Here is a 17,927-nt window from a genome sequence, read left to right on the forward strand (position 1 = left end):
CCAGCAGAGGGCGAACAAACACAGCACATATAAGACGCACGCTGTACATTTCTGCTCACTGCTGCCCCTTCTGACTTCAGTCTTTCAGCTTTCAATCAGACTTAAACTAAACTAAAACAATATCTTACAATATAGCAGAAGGATGCTAGGAAATGATGGGAAGACAGAGAGAGAGGAGGGAAATGGGATCTCTTAACATGACTGCAAACATGGCTTAAAAATATATGTAACACATCGGAGTCGCATTTTAAATGTCATTGACAGTTAATTTGATCAAGAATTCTCAACCTTTTCCAAATCTGTAAGCTCCTCACACTATATTCTGGATTTTGTCAGTACAACTTTGTAATAATGTTTATTGAATCATTAATAAGGATTGCATACATGTACCTTGACTCTTAAGTTTTGCGGATGCATTAAGTTGATAAAAAATGACACGGTTACATTAAATACTATTACATTTCCAATATATGCATTTTGACATATTACATTTTCCTTTTGGCTAAGTCCCTTTATTTATCAGGGGTCGTCACAGCGGAATGAACCGCCAACTTATTCAGCATATGTTTAACACAGCAAATGCCCTTCCTCCTGCAACCCATCACTGGGAAAGATCCATGCACACTCATTCACACTCATACACTACAGACAATTTAGCTTGCCCAATTCACCTGTACCGCATGTCTTTGGACTGTGGGGGAAACCAGAGCACCTGAAGGAAACCCACACTAACATGGGGAGAACATGCAAACTTCACACAGAAACGCCAACTGACCCAGCCGAGGCTCAAACTAGTGACCTTCTTGCTGTGAGGCGACAGCACTACTTACTGCGCCACCGCGTCACCCACATTTTGACATATTCATTCATTCATTTTCTTTTCGGCTTAGTCCTTTTATTAATCTGGTGTTGCCCCAGCAGAATGAACTGCCCATTTTGACATATTTTAGATTTTATTGTATATTACACTATAAAAGCTACTTTAATTTCTTTACAGTTTCCGTCAAAGAAATCTAGTCTTGCCTAGCAAAACATTGCTTTAAAGTACATTACAAATACACTTTATTAGGTACACCTTACTAATACCCTTTTACTGCCTTAATCCTTCATAGCATAGATTCAATCTATGGAAATATTCCTCAGAGATTTTGGTCCATATTGACATTATAGCATCACACAGTTGCTGCAGATTTGTCGACTGTACATCCATGAGGCGACTCTCCTATTTCACCACATCCAAAAGGTGCTCTATTGGATTGATCTCTGGTGACTCTGGAGGCCATTTGAGTAAAGTGAACTTATCGTCATGTTCAAGAAACCAGTCTGAGATGATTTGTGCTTTATGACATGAAGCATTATCCTGCTGGAAGTAGCCATCAGAAGATGGGTACACTGTGGTCATAAAGGGATGGACATGGTCAGCAACAATACTCAGGTAGGCTGTGGCGTTGATACAATGCTCAATTTGTACTAAGGGGCCCAAAGTGTGCCAAGAAAATATCCCCCACACCATTACACCACCACCACCACCAGGCTAAACCATTGATACAAGGCAGGTGTACCTAAAATAGTGGCTGGAGAGTGTATGTTCTGATCTCAAAGTTTTGAATGGTAGTGCAGGAGTGGAACTTGTGTATAATTAAATAACTGCAGCGGTTTTCATTAATTATTTGTATTTTCTTCTTTCATTTTAAGTTTAGATTCCTTTTTTTTACTTGTAATGATTTGATTGTGTGCTTTTGTCATTTTTAGGAGCAATTGTTCCTAAAAGGTTACAACCAATTTAATGTTAGTTTTAGTTTGTATTATTGCAGTTTTAGGTTAAACTAAATGAAATGGCATATATTTAGCTTGGCAACTAGTTGACGTGAGTTTTTAATACAGTATCATTTATTCATTTGCATCTTTTTAAACCTTATTTGAACTGTTTTCTTTCTTTTTTTCATAATTCCAGTTTTGGTTAACTATAATGTCCTAAATTAAATCAAAATACTTCACAAAACACACTTTTCGATCATGAAAGCATGTCACAAAAAGTAATCTGATAGATTGTTACAAACATCCTGTTTGCAGTCAATTTAAAGGCATAGTTTATCCAAAACTCAACATTCTGTCATCAACCATCACTTAATCAAAAAAATTTGAGTTTCTTTCTTTGTTGAACCCCAAAAATATATACTGAAGAAAGCTGACAACCTGTAATAATTCATTTCATAGTACTTATTTTTCCTCATTTTGAAGTCAACGGTCACAGGTTTTCAGCATTCTTCAAAATATCTTCTTTTTTTCAAAGTAGAGGATTCATAAAGAAACTCATAAAGGTTAGGAATCACTTGAGGGAAAGTAAATAGTGAGTAAATGTTCTTTTTTGGGTGAACAATCCATTTAAGACTGCCATACTTGAATGCTTCTGGAGTTCTATCTGCAGAAGTTCATGTGTGTTGTGTTTCTTCATGGCTGGTGTGAAAATGTAGTTTGAGTCAGTTAGGACAGATGGTTGCACATATTTACCCAGCCTGTTTGTTATGTGTGGGAGATTGTAGCATATGTTCATATGATATGCATTTGTGTGTGCACCTTTCAAATATACCAAAATCAGTAAAAACACCTAATTTTCTTTATCTGAATGTATCAAAAATGCAAATCTGTGCCAGTTTGGTTTATAGCTAGGTGTAGGATGGAAAATACCTTATAGGAAGGGTCCACAAAGACAACAGTACAAACATGTGCCGGTGTGTGTGCATGTTTTTGTGACATATCAGGACACTAATGTTTATAATGATATGGTTATGACAAAGATATTACAAGAGGGTTGTCAATTAAATCTTATAAAAGCTTATCAATGATACAGAATGAGTAGTGAAGTAAAACCTGTTTCCTGTAAGGGGTAGGGTTATGTGTAGGGTAATAGAAAATACAGTTTGTCAAGTACATAGACAATGGAAACCTATCAAATGTCCCCACTACTTACAAAAACAAACCTGTGTGTGCATGTTTGTGTGTGTGTGTGTTTAGTACCTGGTCCCAGTTTGGCCACAGCACACAGCAGGTCGTAGTTAATGACAGGTGTAGCGTCTTCACTCTGGCTCCATCCCACAGGTGGAGACGCAGGTGGAGAGATGAGAAACTGCTTGACCGGCTGAGGTGGAGCCAGGTACGCCTTGTCCACATCGTCTCCCGAATTCTGCACCTGTAGCCACAAAGGAAGACCAAACAGTAAGAACAAACCACTCTCACTTTCCTATTTATCTAAATATACCCTCCGAGTTAAATATAGCACAGTTCAAGTTCCAGATCAAATCGATTTGAAGGAGTACTGGCACCGTAGTTACATCCCGCTGACGGAACTATTATTTCAGGATTCAAACAAACACTGTGTTCCAGATCAGATCCAGACACACAAACATGTGTCCGCTCTTTCTGAGCACACAATAAAACACGCGGAGAACACATACTACATGATGATTGTACAAACATAATTGTGTCTGTCTAATTTGACAAGATAAATGGAAATGACAGTTAGTCACAGAGAGAGAAAGAGACAAATAGTTTGAACATTACGCCTATGGAATCCCCCCACAATTCACAAAAAAAAATTTAAAAAAACCTGTGTGTGTGTGTGTGTGCACGTGTGTATAATGTTTTGAGAACAGTGTGTTCTGTGATTATCCACAGCTGAAAGAGCTCAGAGAGAGGAGAATGATGCTCTAATATTAAACTGGCAGGCTGAGATGTCAGCTCATGCTGCTTCCTATAATTCTCCAAGAACAAAGTCAAAGGCAATGTGTTAAATGAACCAAACTTCTTACGTTAGTCTCTTGGTTTATGATGTTATAGTGCAGAGATGCCCAAACTAGGGCCTGAGTGTCATTTTGATTTGGCCTGCCAGAAGGAAAATGATTGGGATTGGTTGGGGAATGCCTTCATCAGAGATTCTCATTTGTATTTTAATGTAACCTTTTGTCTGTTCATTTTTTTGTTGTTGAGCTTTAAAAACAGCTCAATGTTTCCAATAAATGTTTTAAATGAATCAGATTTTTAAAAAATGTACGCACTGTCACTTAACGAATAGGGGACAAAGCAGTAGACAAAAACATGCAAATCAAGGCAAAGGCAGCTTCAGCATAACTAGTGTATTCGGCATTGAACTCCATTGTTTGGATTTTTTACATTTTTCTTTTCGGCTTAGTCCCTTTTTTAAAAAGGGGTTGCCACAGGGGAATGAACCGCCAACTTATCCAGCACATGTTTTACACAGCAGATGCACTTCCAGCGGATGCAACCTATCACTGGGAAACATCCATACACTTATTCACACACATGCACTACGGTCAATTTAGCCTACCAAATTCACCTATAGCGCATGTCTTTGGACTTCTGGGGGAAACCGGAGCACCTGGAGGAAACCCACGTGAACACGGGAAGAACATGCAAACTCCACACAGAAATGCCAGCTGACCCAGCCGAGGCTTGAACCAGCGACCTTCTTGCTGTGAGGCGGCAGTGCTATCCACTGTGCCACCGTGTTGCCCCGGTCCTGATTTTTAACCCTTTTTTGAAAAGGTTTTATTGTAATAAGTTTGTTAAAATAATATACATTTTCAAAAAATTAGAAGGTAATAGTAAATATGGTTTTCTATTTATTCATATATATATTGAAATAAATGGGGAAATTACGTGGCAACATAATACAGTTTGCTATATTTACTTTCTGCCCACAACTCCCAATCAAGCTTGGATTTTGGCCCTTCATACGAAAAAGTTTGGGCAGCCCTGTTATAGTCAGTGCAAACTTCCCGTGACTGCTTTTATTTAGATGTGGCACTAATATGCATTATTGTATAATTGTTATTATTGGATTGAATATGCACGACTAGATGACTCTAGTCTAAACACAAGTGTGTTCAGGGGTTAAAATGAAATTACTTTTATTTTGTCCACTTTTGACCACCACTTTTTGTTGTTGTTTTCGTAATGTCAAATGTGCTCAAACAACAACAACAAAAGACCACCCACAGTACACCTACTGTTCTCTCTGCCTGTTGACCTAACAGGTGATCATTATGGGATGTATTGTGTAAAAGCAGAGCAAAAGCAAGGTTATTCATACTTCCCTGCATTGTACAAAAGCACACAGACTGCATTTAAAATGGTAGCTGCCAGTTGGCCTGTGACAGAAATCACATGACTAAACTTTTTTTTTTCTACTAGTGAAAGGTACAGTAGTGCATATGGTGTGTGAGATGAACTACAAACACATCATTGCTTTTCATCATCTAATGTCTTCTGTCGTACATTCAAAAGCCACAGAAAAATGAATTAACACAGCTTCCTGTGCTGTTGTGTGCATTACACAAGCTTACGCTAAGGCAAGCCCTATGGAATGTTACAGTGCAGTTTCAGCAAGGACCTGTGGATCGGGACATAAAACGATTAACATGGCTTAATGCATTAATCAAATGTTATATAAATGCGAATGCCGTATTCAGATTGTTAAAAACAGTTGAAATAGTTGAACCCTGAATACGAAAACAGCGCATTAAATTATGTTAGGCGTTATCCTCTGAGAGCAAAACAGGTTTAACGTGGCTTAATTCATGATAGCCTATTAAAAAGACCAAATTCTGTTAACAGTTTATTACTTATTTTATGTGGAGGAAAGCAAAAGTAGGTTATGAATGCAATGCAAGAATAATGTTTCTCATAAAATCAGTTTCTCACATTAAATTATTTGATGTGCATAAAGGAGTAGGGCTAGTTCAGCTAAAAATGAAAACTCTGTGTTGATTTACTCACCCTTTACCTGTTTCAAACCCACATGGGTTTCTGTTAACACTATATTTTGATGGTAAATTTGAGTATTAGTTGATTTTCTGCTTAATATCTGCTGATACTGGCGCAGCAGGTAGTGCTGTCGTCTCACAGCAAGAAGGTCGCTGGTTCGAACCTCGGCTCAGTTGGCATTTCTGTGAGGAGTTTGCATGTTCTCCCTCCCTCCGGGTGCTCCCGTTTCCCCCACAGTCCAAAGACATGCTGCAGGTGAACTGGGTAGGCTAAATTGTCCGTAGTGTATGAGGGTGACAGGCCCAGACGTCAGGCCCGCCGAAATGTGTAAAAAAGTTGTTATCATATGGACAAGTCTAAAATGGCTTGTTCCAAAGAGCCGACCCCGCAACCATACGGGACTAAGGCCAAAGAAGAAGAAGATACTGCTCCTTCAACAGACATTTAACTGATTAAAAGAAACTATGCAAGTACATGTCAACTTATACTAACTCTAACCCCAACCTAACAGTCTACTTATAATCTAATGAGAATTAGTTGGCATGTAGATGCAGTGTAACTGAAGTTCAACAAACGGACCATCAAAATAAAATGTGACCGGCTTTCTTTCTTCTGTTAAAAAAATAGGAAGATATTTTAAAGAGGCTGGATAGTATTTGTTTTCCCTACTATGGAAAACATAGATCTACATCTACAGCAGATGAATGATGTATGGGAGTGCGGTTAATCATTAATCTGAGTGATTTGTTGCTTCATAACCGCGGTAAGAAAGGATAAAAAAAATCAATACCATCACCTCTATAGCTGCCATCCACATGGTTTGTTCGTTCAATTGTATTTCTGAGTCGCAATGAGCACTAAAGTGATGTAGACAGTGAGGAAGGGTCTCAAAGAAATCCAAAGACAAGTGGTCACAAGACACTTGAATGCATGTTAATATAGGGGTGGAAATGGTCATGTTAAAGTGATCAGATCACTGAAAGCAGGTTAAAAGCAGGTAGAGTTTGATATATTGAAGCAATGAACTAAACCTAAAGTGAATGAACTTTTTTTGTCTTTTGTTGAATTGGCTAGTAAAAGTAATTGCATTATGTTCACTTTTTTATTGTTTCCTTGTGTTTTGCCTTTGTGTTTTTGGATATTACATTGCAAAATTCTTAAATAAAAACAACATACAAAAATAAATCTAGTTGTATTTAACAGAAAACAAATACTCCAAAAGAGATAAACCTCCAAACAAGGAAGAAAATATATAAACAAGCCCAGAAGCAACCTATACCTGTGCTGTAGGCTTTGCTGGATTGAAAAATGACATGTCAGCTTAACAAATGCCGTTCTTTTTAACTTGTCTAGAAACATGTCTGTGTCAAGAGATTTTATTTTTATTGAACCCTTGTTTGACATGAATATGTGAATATAGACCAAAGAGTTAAGGAAGGTAAAATTTAGAGGGTAAGATTAGGTGAAAATAAATAACTTTAAGACTTACACTTAACATGTTAGCAAAAATATTACTGATCAGTGAAGGATCATATGACACTGAAGACTGGATGCTAAAAGATTATCTGGCTGCTTAGAACCAACAAAAATAATCTCTGTTTTAAAATAAGAAAGGTTTTTTTTTTATTGTAATATTTTAAGCATTCGGACCAAACTTTTAACTATTTTTTGACTTTGGAAATCTACCTTGAGTTTGGTACACATAACTTAAATATAGTACACAAGTCACATGGATTAATGACTGTTGTTGGTTGTCTTGTGTTGCTTGGTTCATTTTTTTGAGCTTAAGGACCCTTAGAATCACTATGATTCAGAATATCAGTACACAGATTTAGAACAACGTGAAGGTGAACTTCCACTTCTGAATAAACAATCCAAAGCAAGCATTGGCACACTGACCTGTGCAAAGTAGAGTTTTAGTTTAGTGCCGTTAAAATCCGATTCATGGAGCTCGATGCGAGCGCGTGCAGCTGCCTCTGGAGTGCTGAAGCTGATCCGAACTCTTCTGAAGCTCTTGAACATCTGGAAGGACGTCTGATCATCATAGATCCTAAACAGAGCCTCAAACCGCTCCTAAAGAGAACAAACCACAGTTCATTACTACAATAATAAGGTTTGCATAAAATAACTTGATGCCTATTCTAAATCCAGTGTTATCAAACCCTTTATAAAGTCAAATTTGAGCACATTTTAAGCACATTTCAGGAGCATTTTCAAACTTTGAGCACTTTATATTTGTGGCAAATTACATACATATACATATTTCATCACATTACATCATAACATATGCTGTTTGTTTTATTATAATATAGTAAAGTATTTGGGTGAGGCAGTGGCGCAGTAGTGCTGTCGGCTGTCGCCTCACAGCAAGAAGGTCACTAGTTTGAACCTCGGCTCAATTGGCGTTTCTGTGTGGAGTTTACATGTTCTCCCTGCCATCGCGTGGGTTTTCTCCATGTGCTCCGGTTTCCCCCACAGTCCAAAGACATGCGGTACAGGTGAATTGGTTAAGCTAAATTGTCTTTAGTGTATGAGTGTGTGTGTGAATGTGTGTGTGGATGTTTCCCAGAGATGGGTTGTGGCTGGAAGGGCATCTGCTGCGTAAAAACCTGCTGGATAAGTTGGCGGTTCATTCCGCTGTGGCGACCCCGGATTAATAAAGGGACTTAGCCGACAAGAAATTGAATGAATGAGTATAGTATTCTAAGGGGAAAAAGGGTTGCATGTTTGGCAATTGAACTACTCTCATTTGCTCTCTTTATTAAGATTTTTATTAAAAAGTGTTTAAATAATTATCATTACCAATTTAGTAAGATAAATTATTATGAAAGCAACACAATTCAAACACCACCAAAACCTTGAAAACTTTAGATAAAAATTAAAGCAATTTTAAGGATTTCCGTACCTACGAACCTTGCAATCCTTACAAATCCTTACAATTCATAATTCTGAGCATGTTTTAAGCATTGTGTTATGTTATATGATTTTAGGCAGAAGTGTTGAGGTGACCGTCAGTGTGCTGATGGAGAAAGTAAAGAGAAAAAAGCGACAGAACAAGCAAAACAAAAGGCTCCTTCAAAGATACTAAAGTAGGTTTTAGATTTAATCAACATGATGCTCCATCTGCCTTGACGATGTAGGATTAATCGAATTAAAAGGAACTTTCATCCAAAAATCATTTACTTACACGATTTAAATGTTTATGAACACAAAACAATATATTCTGATGAATGTTGAGGGAAAAAGCAGCCGTTGACATTCATAGTATGAAACAAAAGAAATCTATGGAAGTCAAACATTCTTATAAATATCTTCCTTTGTGTTCAACAGAAAGGTGTGTGTATTTTGTGTGTGTTTATCCTTTTAAAGGTCATTGAAGATATAAAGGCTATACTTTCTAATATCAATTCAACTATTGGCCTGAAGAGGAATATTCAACATTCAAACTGATGATTTAAAACAAACAAAACAACTCATATGAAGGTCAGCATTAGGTGCAGAAGTTCAAGAATATCAAACTAGCAAGAGTGCAACTTTCCTGAAAATCTGCATGTGAGCAGGATCACAAATGTGATCTCGCTTGTTGAAATGTTGCATACAATTTATATGACTGAGCGAGTTGCATTTGAGACACAATATTATCTATGTTTTACAATCGAACATTTGTGCATCTTAGATCAACACTACAGTGTTTTGTTCCAGAATGAATCTGACTGTTTTTGAACAAATTAATTGAGAAAACATTCAGCATATCAATTATAAAGTCTCTTGTTTTGTTTATTAATGAATCAGCCATTCTAAACGAATCATTTGAACGATTGATTCCATGATTCATTCATTAAAGGGATAGTTTACCCATAAATGACAATTTATTCACCGGTTACTTGCTCTCAAGGGGTTCCATAGCTTTATGGGTTTCTCTATTCTGTTGAACACACTCACAATATATATATATATTGAAGAATGTTTCATAGTAAGAAAAACAAATAGTTTGGAAGTCAATGGTTATCAGAAGTCAATGGTTATCTGATTTTTCCCTAAAAACTTCTTTTGTGTTTATGTTTATGTTAAAATAACACCCAAACAGGTTTGTGACAAATGAAGGATGAGTAAATAATAACAGAGTTTTGAGTGAACGATTCCTATCACATATCCTAAGACAAGAACTTGATGCCACCTATTACTGGTTTCAATGGGTTTATTTATTTATCCACGGCAGGTACAAAAACACTCAGCAAAATATTCTTTAATAACAGCTATCAAAATAAATCCAAAAAATTATTATGTATATTTTTTTGTTTCATTTATAATATGGGTAGCACTTTACAATAAGGTTCATTAGTTAATGCATTTATTAACATGAACTAATCATGAACAACACTTGTACAGCATTTATTATTCATAATTGAACATTTACTATTGCATTATAAACATCCAAGCCCATGCTTGTTAACATTAGTTAATGCTCCATGAGTTAACATTAATTAACAATGAACAACTGTATTTTTTATCAACTAACGTTTATTAACATGAATAAATACTGTAGTAAATGTACAGTTCATTGTTTGTTCATGTTAGTAAATGCATTAATTAACATTAACTAATGAACCTTATTGTAAAGTGTGACCATAATGTTTGTGTTCTCTTCCATTGACTTTTTGTTACATATGACTGCATCTGTTCCCACACACAAACAGGCTTTGTTTTGAAGTCAAACTCGGTGTAACAGGAGGATGTGTCAATTACTAATTCATGTGTGGCATGAGCGTTTCCTGCGGGTGGTGTTGACTTACACACTACCCGGGTGGAGGAGTGGACATCCGCCTTATGACATGCCAGCTCTGTGTCTCTCTGTGTGTGTAAATGAGAGCATGTGTGTCATGTAAAATATACTGCATGTTTGCCCAGCTAAACTTACAGGCTGATTAGTGCTGGTTCTGCCACGCTGTCCATCCACAAAATTGGCATAATATGTGGTGAAACTTGTTGACCATACAGGTAGTTTTTTCTAGTGAAAGTGGCAAAGAAGCCAGAATACACTATAAAAAAATTTGAGTACCACACAATTCCTTCATATTGTCCAAACACAAATCGACTAAATTAATTAGATTGAACATAAATAAGTGGATTGAACATAAAACAATTAAGTTGTGTCCAAAAAAACCTTCAGAATTGTGTTGTTTCAGCTCATTATAATTAAGTAGCTTAAACAAGCAGCAAATAAACATTTATGGACAAATTTCAGAATACTTGGAGTAACTTTTTGAAAATTGATATGAAATTGCACTGAAAAGAATCAATGAGAGAATTGACACTTCTGAAAAAACTATCTCCTCTCATACATCAAAAATCTCCTTTTATGAAGAACACTCAAAATTATATCATAAAATACATACATATATATATATATGTCTTGCTTGTTCAAACTACTTAAAAAGAGCTAAAAACAAAACAATCCTTGAGATTTTTCTTGGGACAACCTAATTGTGTTATGTTCAGTCCACTTAAATTTACTAGGTTAACTAAATCGATTTGTGTTGGGACAACATGAATGAATTGTCTGCATTGTTTACAGTGAATGAAACACCATAAACATTAATAAAACATGTAAGATATGTAAAATATAGAATACGCAAAACATATAGAGTTCTCGCTGAAATTATTATAACATGATGATAACATGCGTCTAAATTGCAAATAATAAAAAAGATAATATACAGAAAGGTATATAAGGTCCCGATGATGGATGTGAACAGCTTTCAAATTTTGGCTAATACAGATTTTAATGGTATAGCTAATATTAAAATGATAAACAAATAATACTTTTACTAAAGATGTTAAAAATAAAACACTAAACACTCATTTATAACACTGTAAGAAAGGTTTGTCTTGCCATTAAAAAGTATAAAAGTATAATACAGATGTATGCAGTACACCTCTCACAAACCTCTCTTGTAAATTAAAATTTTCAATAGGATGCTTTACAATATAATATTTTTGCATATATATATATATATATATATATATATATATATATATATATATATATATATATATATATATATATATATATATATATATATATATATACATACACACACATATACACACACACACACAAAAACACATGTATACATACATATGTATACATACATACATACATACATACATACATACATACAGTTGAATTATTAGCCCCTCAAATTTTTTAAAATTTTTTTTTAGATTTGCCAAATTATGTTTAACAGAGCAAGGAAATGTTGACAGTATGTCTGATTTTTTTTTTCTGGATAAAGTCTTATTTGTTTTATTTTGGCTAGAATAAAAGCAGTTTTTAATTTTGCTTGTTATTTTACAAAATTCATAATTCGGGCCTTTTCTTTATAAATAAACAAATGTATTATTGATTGTTTTGTCTCATTGATAGTTTGTGAATCAAATGACTTGTGTGACTCTGTGACACGGAGGCTGGTTAATATAAACCTAATCATTGTTACCTTTACATTTGCATGACGGGTTGCTTTATACAACTGAGAATGTAGTCCTAGTTGGCATGCAGCGGTTGGAAGTTACAGTATGTCTGTATTTAACAGCGTGTCAGAATAATCAATTACAGAAAATGGGAAATGCTATTACTTCAATCATTTTAATAAAAATATTTAATAATGAATCAAATAATTATAGTAATTTTCTTTGTTAAATAGAAATTGGGGAAAAAAATAAACAGGGGGCTAATAATTCTGACCAACTATATAATAGATTAGGCACTACTGAAGCCAGATCTGGATCAAACATTAGCAGTATTTTGCATGAATTTAAATGTATTATCTTTATATTTCTAAAGATGTTTGGTGAAAAAAAAATATTTTAATAAAAATATCCGTTTAATAAATCTGTTTCGTTTAAATACACCAAAATATATTACCTAAACCCACTGAGAAATTAATAAAAAAAAAAGTTTCAAAAGGGGTGTACTCAACTGTGTGAAATGTCATTCAGTGTAACAAATATTTATATACCAAATCATCTTGTTAGGTATATTTAGAACAAAAACAAAATTTGATAAAATATCACGAATGTAGCCCAAAATGCTAATTTGATTATAATTTTAAAACTTTACACCATTATCAATCAAACCCCTGTTTATTATTTATCAGCAATATGTTTTTATAATTCTAATTTCATATTAATTCAAATCACATTACAATTTTGCAAGATATCATATACATTTCCATAAGCACAGGTCAGAGTATGTTGTTTATTTTTTAAACAAATGTATCTGAAACGCTGAATGACAGTGGAACATAATATTATAATATATTTACACATGTTCTGTGAAAAGTACACACTTTACATCTATTGTAGGAGCTATAATAAACTATTACTGAACTAAATATAGTTAGTAGTAATGAGGGCCAAAAGAAGAGCTGGGCTTTGCCCTTAGTGTGTTGCTGGCGGATGAACACACGCTACAAAGACTTCAAAGATCACATCAGGATCCGGTAAACAAAAGCTCATTATTTACCCTGATACCAGCAATTCACAGGCCTCTTTTCAAAGGAGCATCGCAGATAAGTGATTAGGACACCAGTGTGATGTAAGGACAATGTAACACCATTATGCAACAGCACAGGTGCAAGTTTGTGTGTGTGTTTGTGTGTGTGTGTATGTAGGATCAATTCACACCTCCACCAATCACATGTATCACACACCTTTTACCTGCCTGGAAAGCATAAACAGGTGGCGACACATGAGATTACTGTAGTCAACAAATTAAACATTTACAACTACTGATGGCAAAACTGCAGAAACTATACAAATAGCTAGAAAATTAAGAAATCACTTTGAGGATTACTATCTATGTGCTTGAATAAAACATTAATATTTGTTTTATTGCATAAGCCTATTAGATTATATTTAAAATACAACACAGTCATTTAGGTTTTTTTTCCGAAAAATGACAACTAATAGCAAATGTTTTAATTTGCTGTGATTGAAAATCAGGTTTATTCTACTAAATATTGAGATCTTCCCTCTGAAGTTGGTAATTCAAAATTAATAGAAATTATCAGTAATTTACTAACTGAAACAACATTTATTTAAAAAGAATTCATTTTACTCATACACATAAATCCAAAGAGGTTAAGAAACTGTTCTTTCATTTATTTTTCCATAGCTACAGCATTACTAAACAATTAAATTAAAGAGAAATACTAAAAAGCAGTCTATTACACATTTTCTTCAGCTGATACCATATATGGACATTAAGAAATTATTTTTATGCGTCTATTTCTTTAATGCGGCAAGTAAAAAACGACAAGGAACATTACATTAATTTACAGTAAGCTGAATTCATTTCTTTTGGAATGTTTTGGAAAAGTTTCTGTTCCTGTGTGGAAAACAGGACTGCTGAGGTCAAACATTAAAATCCTTTAGTCATGCGTTAGTGCACAACTGGCCATGAGTGTAAAAACGCATTTCAGAATGCACATGACTATGAGTTAAAAGTGACTTAGTAAGACATTCCCAAAACACAAAGAGTTAGAAAGGAGTCACAGAGGTAAAGATTCACAGAGAGAGGTTTACAGAGGTGAATAAAAAAAGACTCTGCAAGCCTCTTAGAAGCAAAGAGTGCCAGAGAAACTCACTGAGAGGCATGACTGAGAGAATCCCTTCAGAGTCAGTGAGAGGAAGGCAGAATCACGATGTAAAGATAAAAAAGTAGGATTTGTTTGGTGTATGGGTCTAAAATCCAGTTAGTTGCTCATAGAATAAAATAAACTGAAATTAAATGTAAAATTAAGTTAAAAAAAAAACAAATTTTTTTAATTAAAATGTGAGAAATACATTTGTTTTTTTAGTTCTTGTTTGGACCTTCATAGTTTATTTTATTGTCCTGAATGAAATTTAATTGGATTAGAGAAATATCTATTAGCAAACGTAAAATTTTTATTTTATTTGTCACACTGACACAGTTTAATATGCTGTGAAATGCTTACAACTGCCCGTGAGCTTAAAACAACTAAAATAATACCAATAAGAATATAAATTATGGAGTATAATAAGAAGTAAAAACACAGACAACTTTAGATAAAGAAATGGAAGTTATAGAAAATAAGACCAAATATAAAATATTTAAAACTTTAGATATGAAGAATACAGCAATAGAAAATAGAACAAAATATTAAACATATTAAAAAATCTTAGCTTTACAAACAAATGTATACGTACAAGTACCTAAATAAACAAAATAAAGTGCCTGGTGCTGTTTGTTTTAGTATAATCATTACATAAATAAATGATGTAAAAATAGCTAACAAAATAGTATTTCTCTAGAGAAATAGTAAGTATTATTAACATTGCCTTACTCAATATCATTCAGCTCTAAATGCATCTGATGTGCAAGTTGTCACATGAAGAATTTGTGTTAATAATTCTTGAAAGAGTTTAATCACTGGATGCTTTTTAGCACTTTTGTTTTAGCACTGCATATTATTAATATAGCTCATTTATGCATTATGTTTTATATTTGATGGTCCATTTGAGTATTAGTAGACTGTCTGCTTAATATCTGTTGATACTGCTCCTTCAACAGACATTTAAATGACTATAAAAAACTTTGCAAGTAGGGATGCATGATATATCGGCAGCCATATTGATATCAGCCAAAAAATGCTATTTTTATTGTTATCCTTAACGGTCCGATATTAAAATTAGGCCGATATCTTTAAGCTGATACATTACGTAATTGTCCAGAACTGCCTGCCTTGCAAACACAAGAGAATCTTGCTGGAGTGCAGTAATAAACGTGTCAAATGACTAACAATTGAACATTACTGTAAAACTTTTTACTCGAGAACATTTGAGCTGGTTTCAGTTCTAAGTACTTTCATTTTCGTTTTCATTTTATTTAACTTTTTTTTTTTTTTTACTTGTTTGTTAATTAAATCCAGTTTTGTGATTTAACCTTTTATTTTAGAGCAACAGTCAAGTTTCTTTGGTAATTTGCTATGAAGAAAAGGAAATCATTTATTCTTGGCATGCTGATTTATGTGAAATCATGAATATAGGTCTATATTCACTTAGCAATTTTGAAATTATTGCTTTTTTTGTTTTGAGTAGGCTTTTCTAAGATTAATTCAAACTTTTATGAAGTTTTTACTGTTTTTCACTGTACAAATATATTACATTTTTCAATATTTATATTTATCGGCCTATGTATTGGTTTTCGGCCTCCAAATCTAAAGATTTATCGGTTATCGTTATTGGCTAAAAAATCCTATCGGTGCATCCCTATTTGCAAGTGCATGTCAACTTACACTAACCCTAACCCCAACCTAACAGTCTACTTCTAAATCTAATAAGAATTAGTTGGCAGGTAGATGCAATGTAACTTAAATTCAACAAACGGACCATCAAAATAAAGTGTGACCTTATGTATTTATATTTTAAAACATCCTTTTTTTAGCACTTTAACACGATTCTAAATTTCCCATGTGTCAGTATTTACTTTTTTGATTTAAGTTCGACCTGAGATCTATCTAACTGTCTGTCTATATCAGTGTGCTTATCTACTAGTGACTTTTAAAACTTCTAGTGACAGAAAGTGACTTAAGGACAAGCTCCATAGAAGTACTTGTTACCCGAAAGCCAGTATAAAGCGAATATGTCCCAAAAATCTGGGGCATATGGTGCACTGGGACGCTGGCATCATTTTGGGCTGAGAATAGTAGCATAAATAATTAAGACGATTAATCCGTTAAACGAGTGGGAGATGTTTTTAATTACCCTGCTGATGCTACAAAACCCTGTGACGAGACGCCAATCAAAGAGCCCTTGGGTGATGCAGGATTCAAAGAAACCCTAATTACAGCTATATTCAAATGCAAGCAAATATGCATTCACTAAATATGACAAGTGCATCAATTTTATTACATGCCCCCAAAACAACCACAATCTGGGTTTCCCATAATTAATTTTGCTCATTGTTTGGCCTGCCAGTGAACTTTTGCAGCCTAAAATCAAGTCTTTGTCCAAAATGGAGTCAGGAACCAAACCCAAGAAAACAACGTCTAAATGTTATCGTAATGTCACACATGAGTCATTGAGCTGAGCTTTCGTTCTGTGTGTGAGGTGCCAACTTGCAAGAAGCAAAAGAGTTTTGCACAAAAGAAGCTGATCCCTGACCTTCTGTGAAAGGAAATCTGTGTAAGTGGCAGAAGCGATTCATCACATGTGCTGTAAATGCAGACGGCGCTGTGTTTTCCCCCCTCACCCTTATCAGGGCAGAGTCAAACAGCAACAACAAATGCTGTCACCCTGATTGGCTCTGGTGAAATTGCAGCCATCGCTCAGCTCTGTTTTGGTTTTTGTACTAGAATCAATGGTAGGGCACAAATCCAATTGACGGGCCTGGTGAAAAAGCCGCCGGGGATTTTCCAGAGCTCAGAGATGGGCGGTGATATTCTTCCCAAAATTACATGCCTTTACGAATATTTCAGAGATTTGGGAGAAAGCGAGTTGACTGAAAAAGAGGGATTACTCGCTGTGTTCAATGTAGTTATTCAAGATGGAATTTACTACGAAAATACCCTCTCATAGAATGACATTGGGTGATAATCACTTCATATGAGTAAAAGACAAACTTCTAATTTGTAAAAATTAATATTATATCATAAGAAAAAGCATTTCAATTCTGAAAACACAGGTATACTGTATGGTGTTTGTGTAAAGCGTGTGTATCTTTGTGTGGGTGTCATCTTCAGTGTCCTAATATGATATTGTTTTATAATCTATTATTTTATGTAAGACCTGTTTCACAGCACATCAAGTGGTGTCATTAAGAGTGTTTTTTTTCCACCGCCCATGTTACCAAACAAGAATGTTCACATCAGATGCATGAGCAGTGTGTCACTGCAGGATATAAACATGCATTTCATATATATTATATCAAAAAATATATAAATGTGCATATTTTATGATTATAATACATCAGCAGGGGCAGCACGATGGCGCAGTGGGTTGCACGATCGCCTTACAGCAAGAAGGTCACTGGTTTGAGCCCTGGCTGAGCCAGTTGGCATTTCTGTGAGGAGTTTGCATGTTCTCCCCGTGTTGGCGTGGGTTTCCTCCGGGTACTCCGG

General features: G+C 34.7%; 1 protein-coding gene across 3 annotated transcripts in view; it reads right to left on the reverse strand.

The window, feature by feature from the left end:
* rcan3 (regulator of calcineurin 3) overlaps positions 1-17,927 on the reverse strand; it is a 45,358-nt gene that overhangs the window by 4,979 nt on the left and 22,452 nt on the right. For all 3 annotated transcript variants that reach the window (NM_001005392.1, XM_087288624.1, XM_087288626.1), the window contains 2 exon segments: positions 3,019-3,190; positions 7,684-7,857. In NM_001005392.1, coding sequence (NP_001005392.1) covers positions 3,019-3,190; positions 7,684-7,857 — 346 coding nt within the window.

This window comes from Danio rerio, chromosome 17 (assembly GCF_052040795.2).
Source record: "Danio rerio strain M-AB ecotype USA chromosome 17, GRCz13ab, whole genome shotgun sequence".
Classification (NCBI taxonomy): domain Eukaryota; kingdom Metazoa; phylum Chordata; class Actinopteri; order Cypriniformes; family Danionidae; genus Danio; species Danio rerio.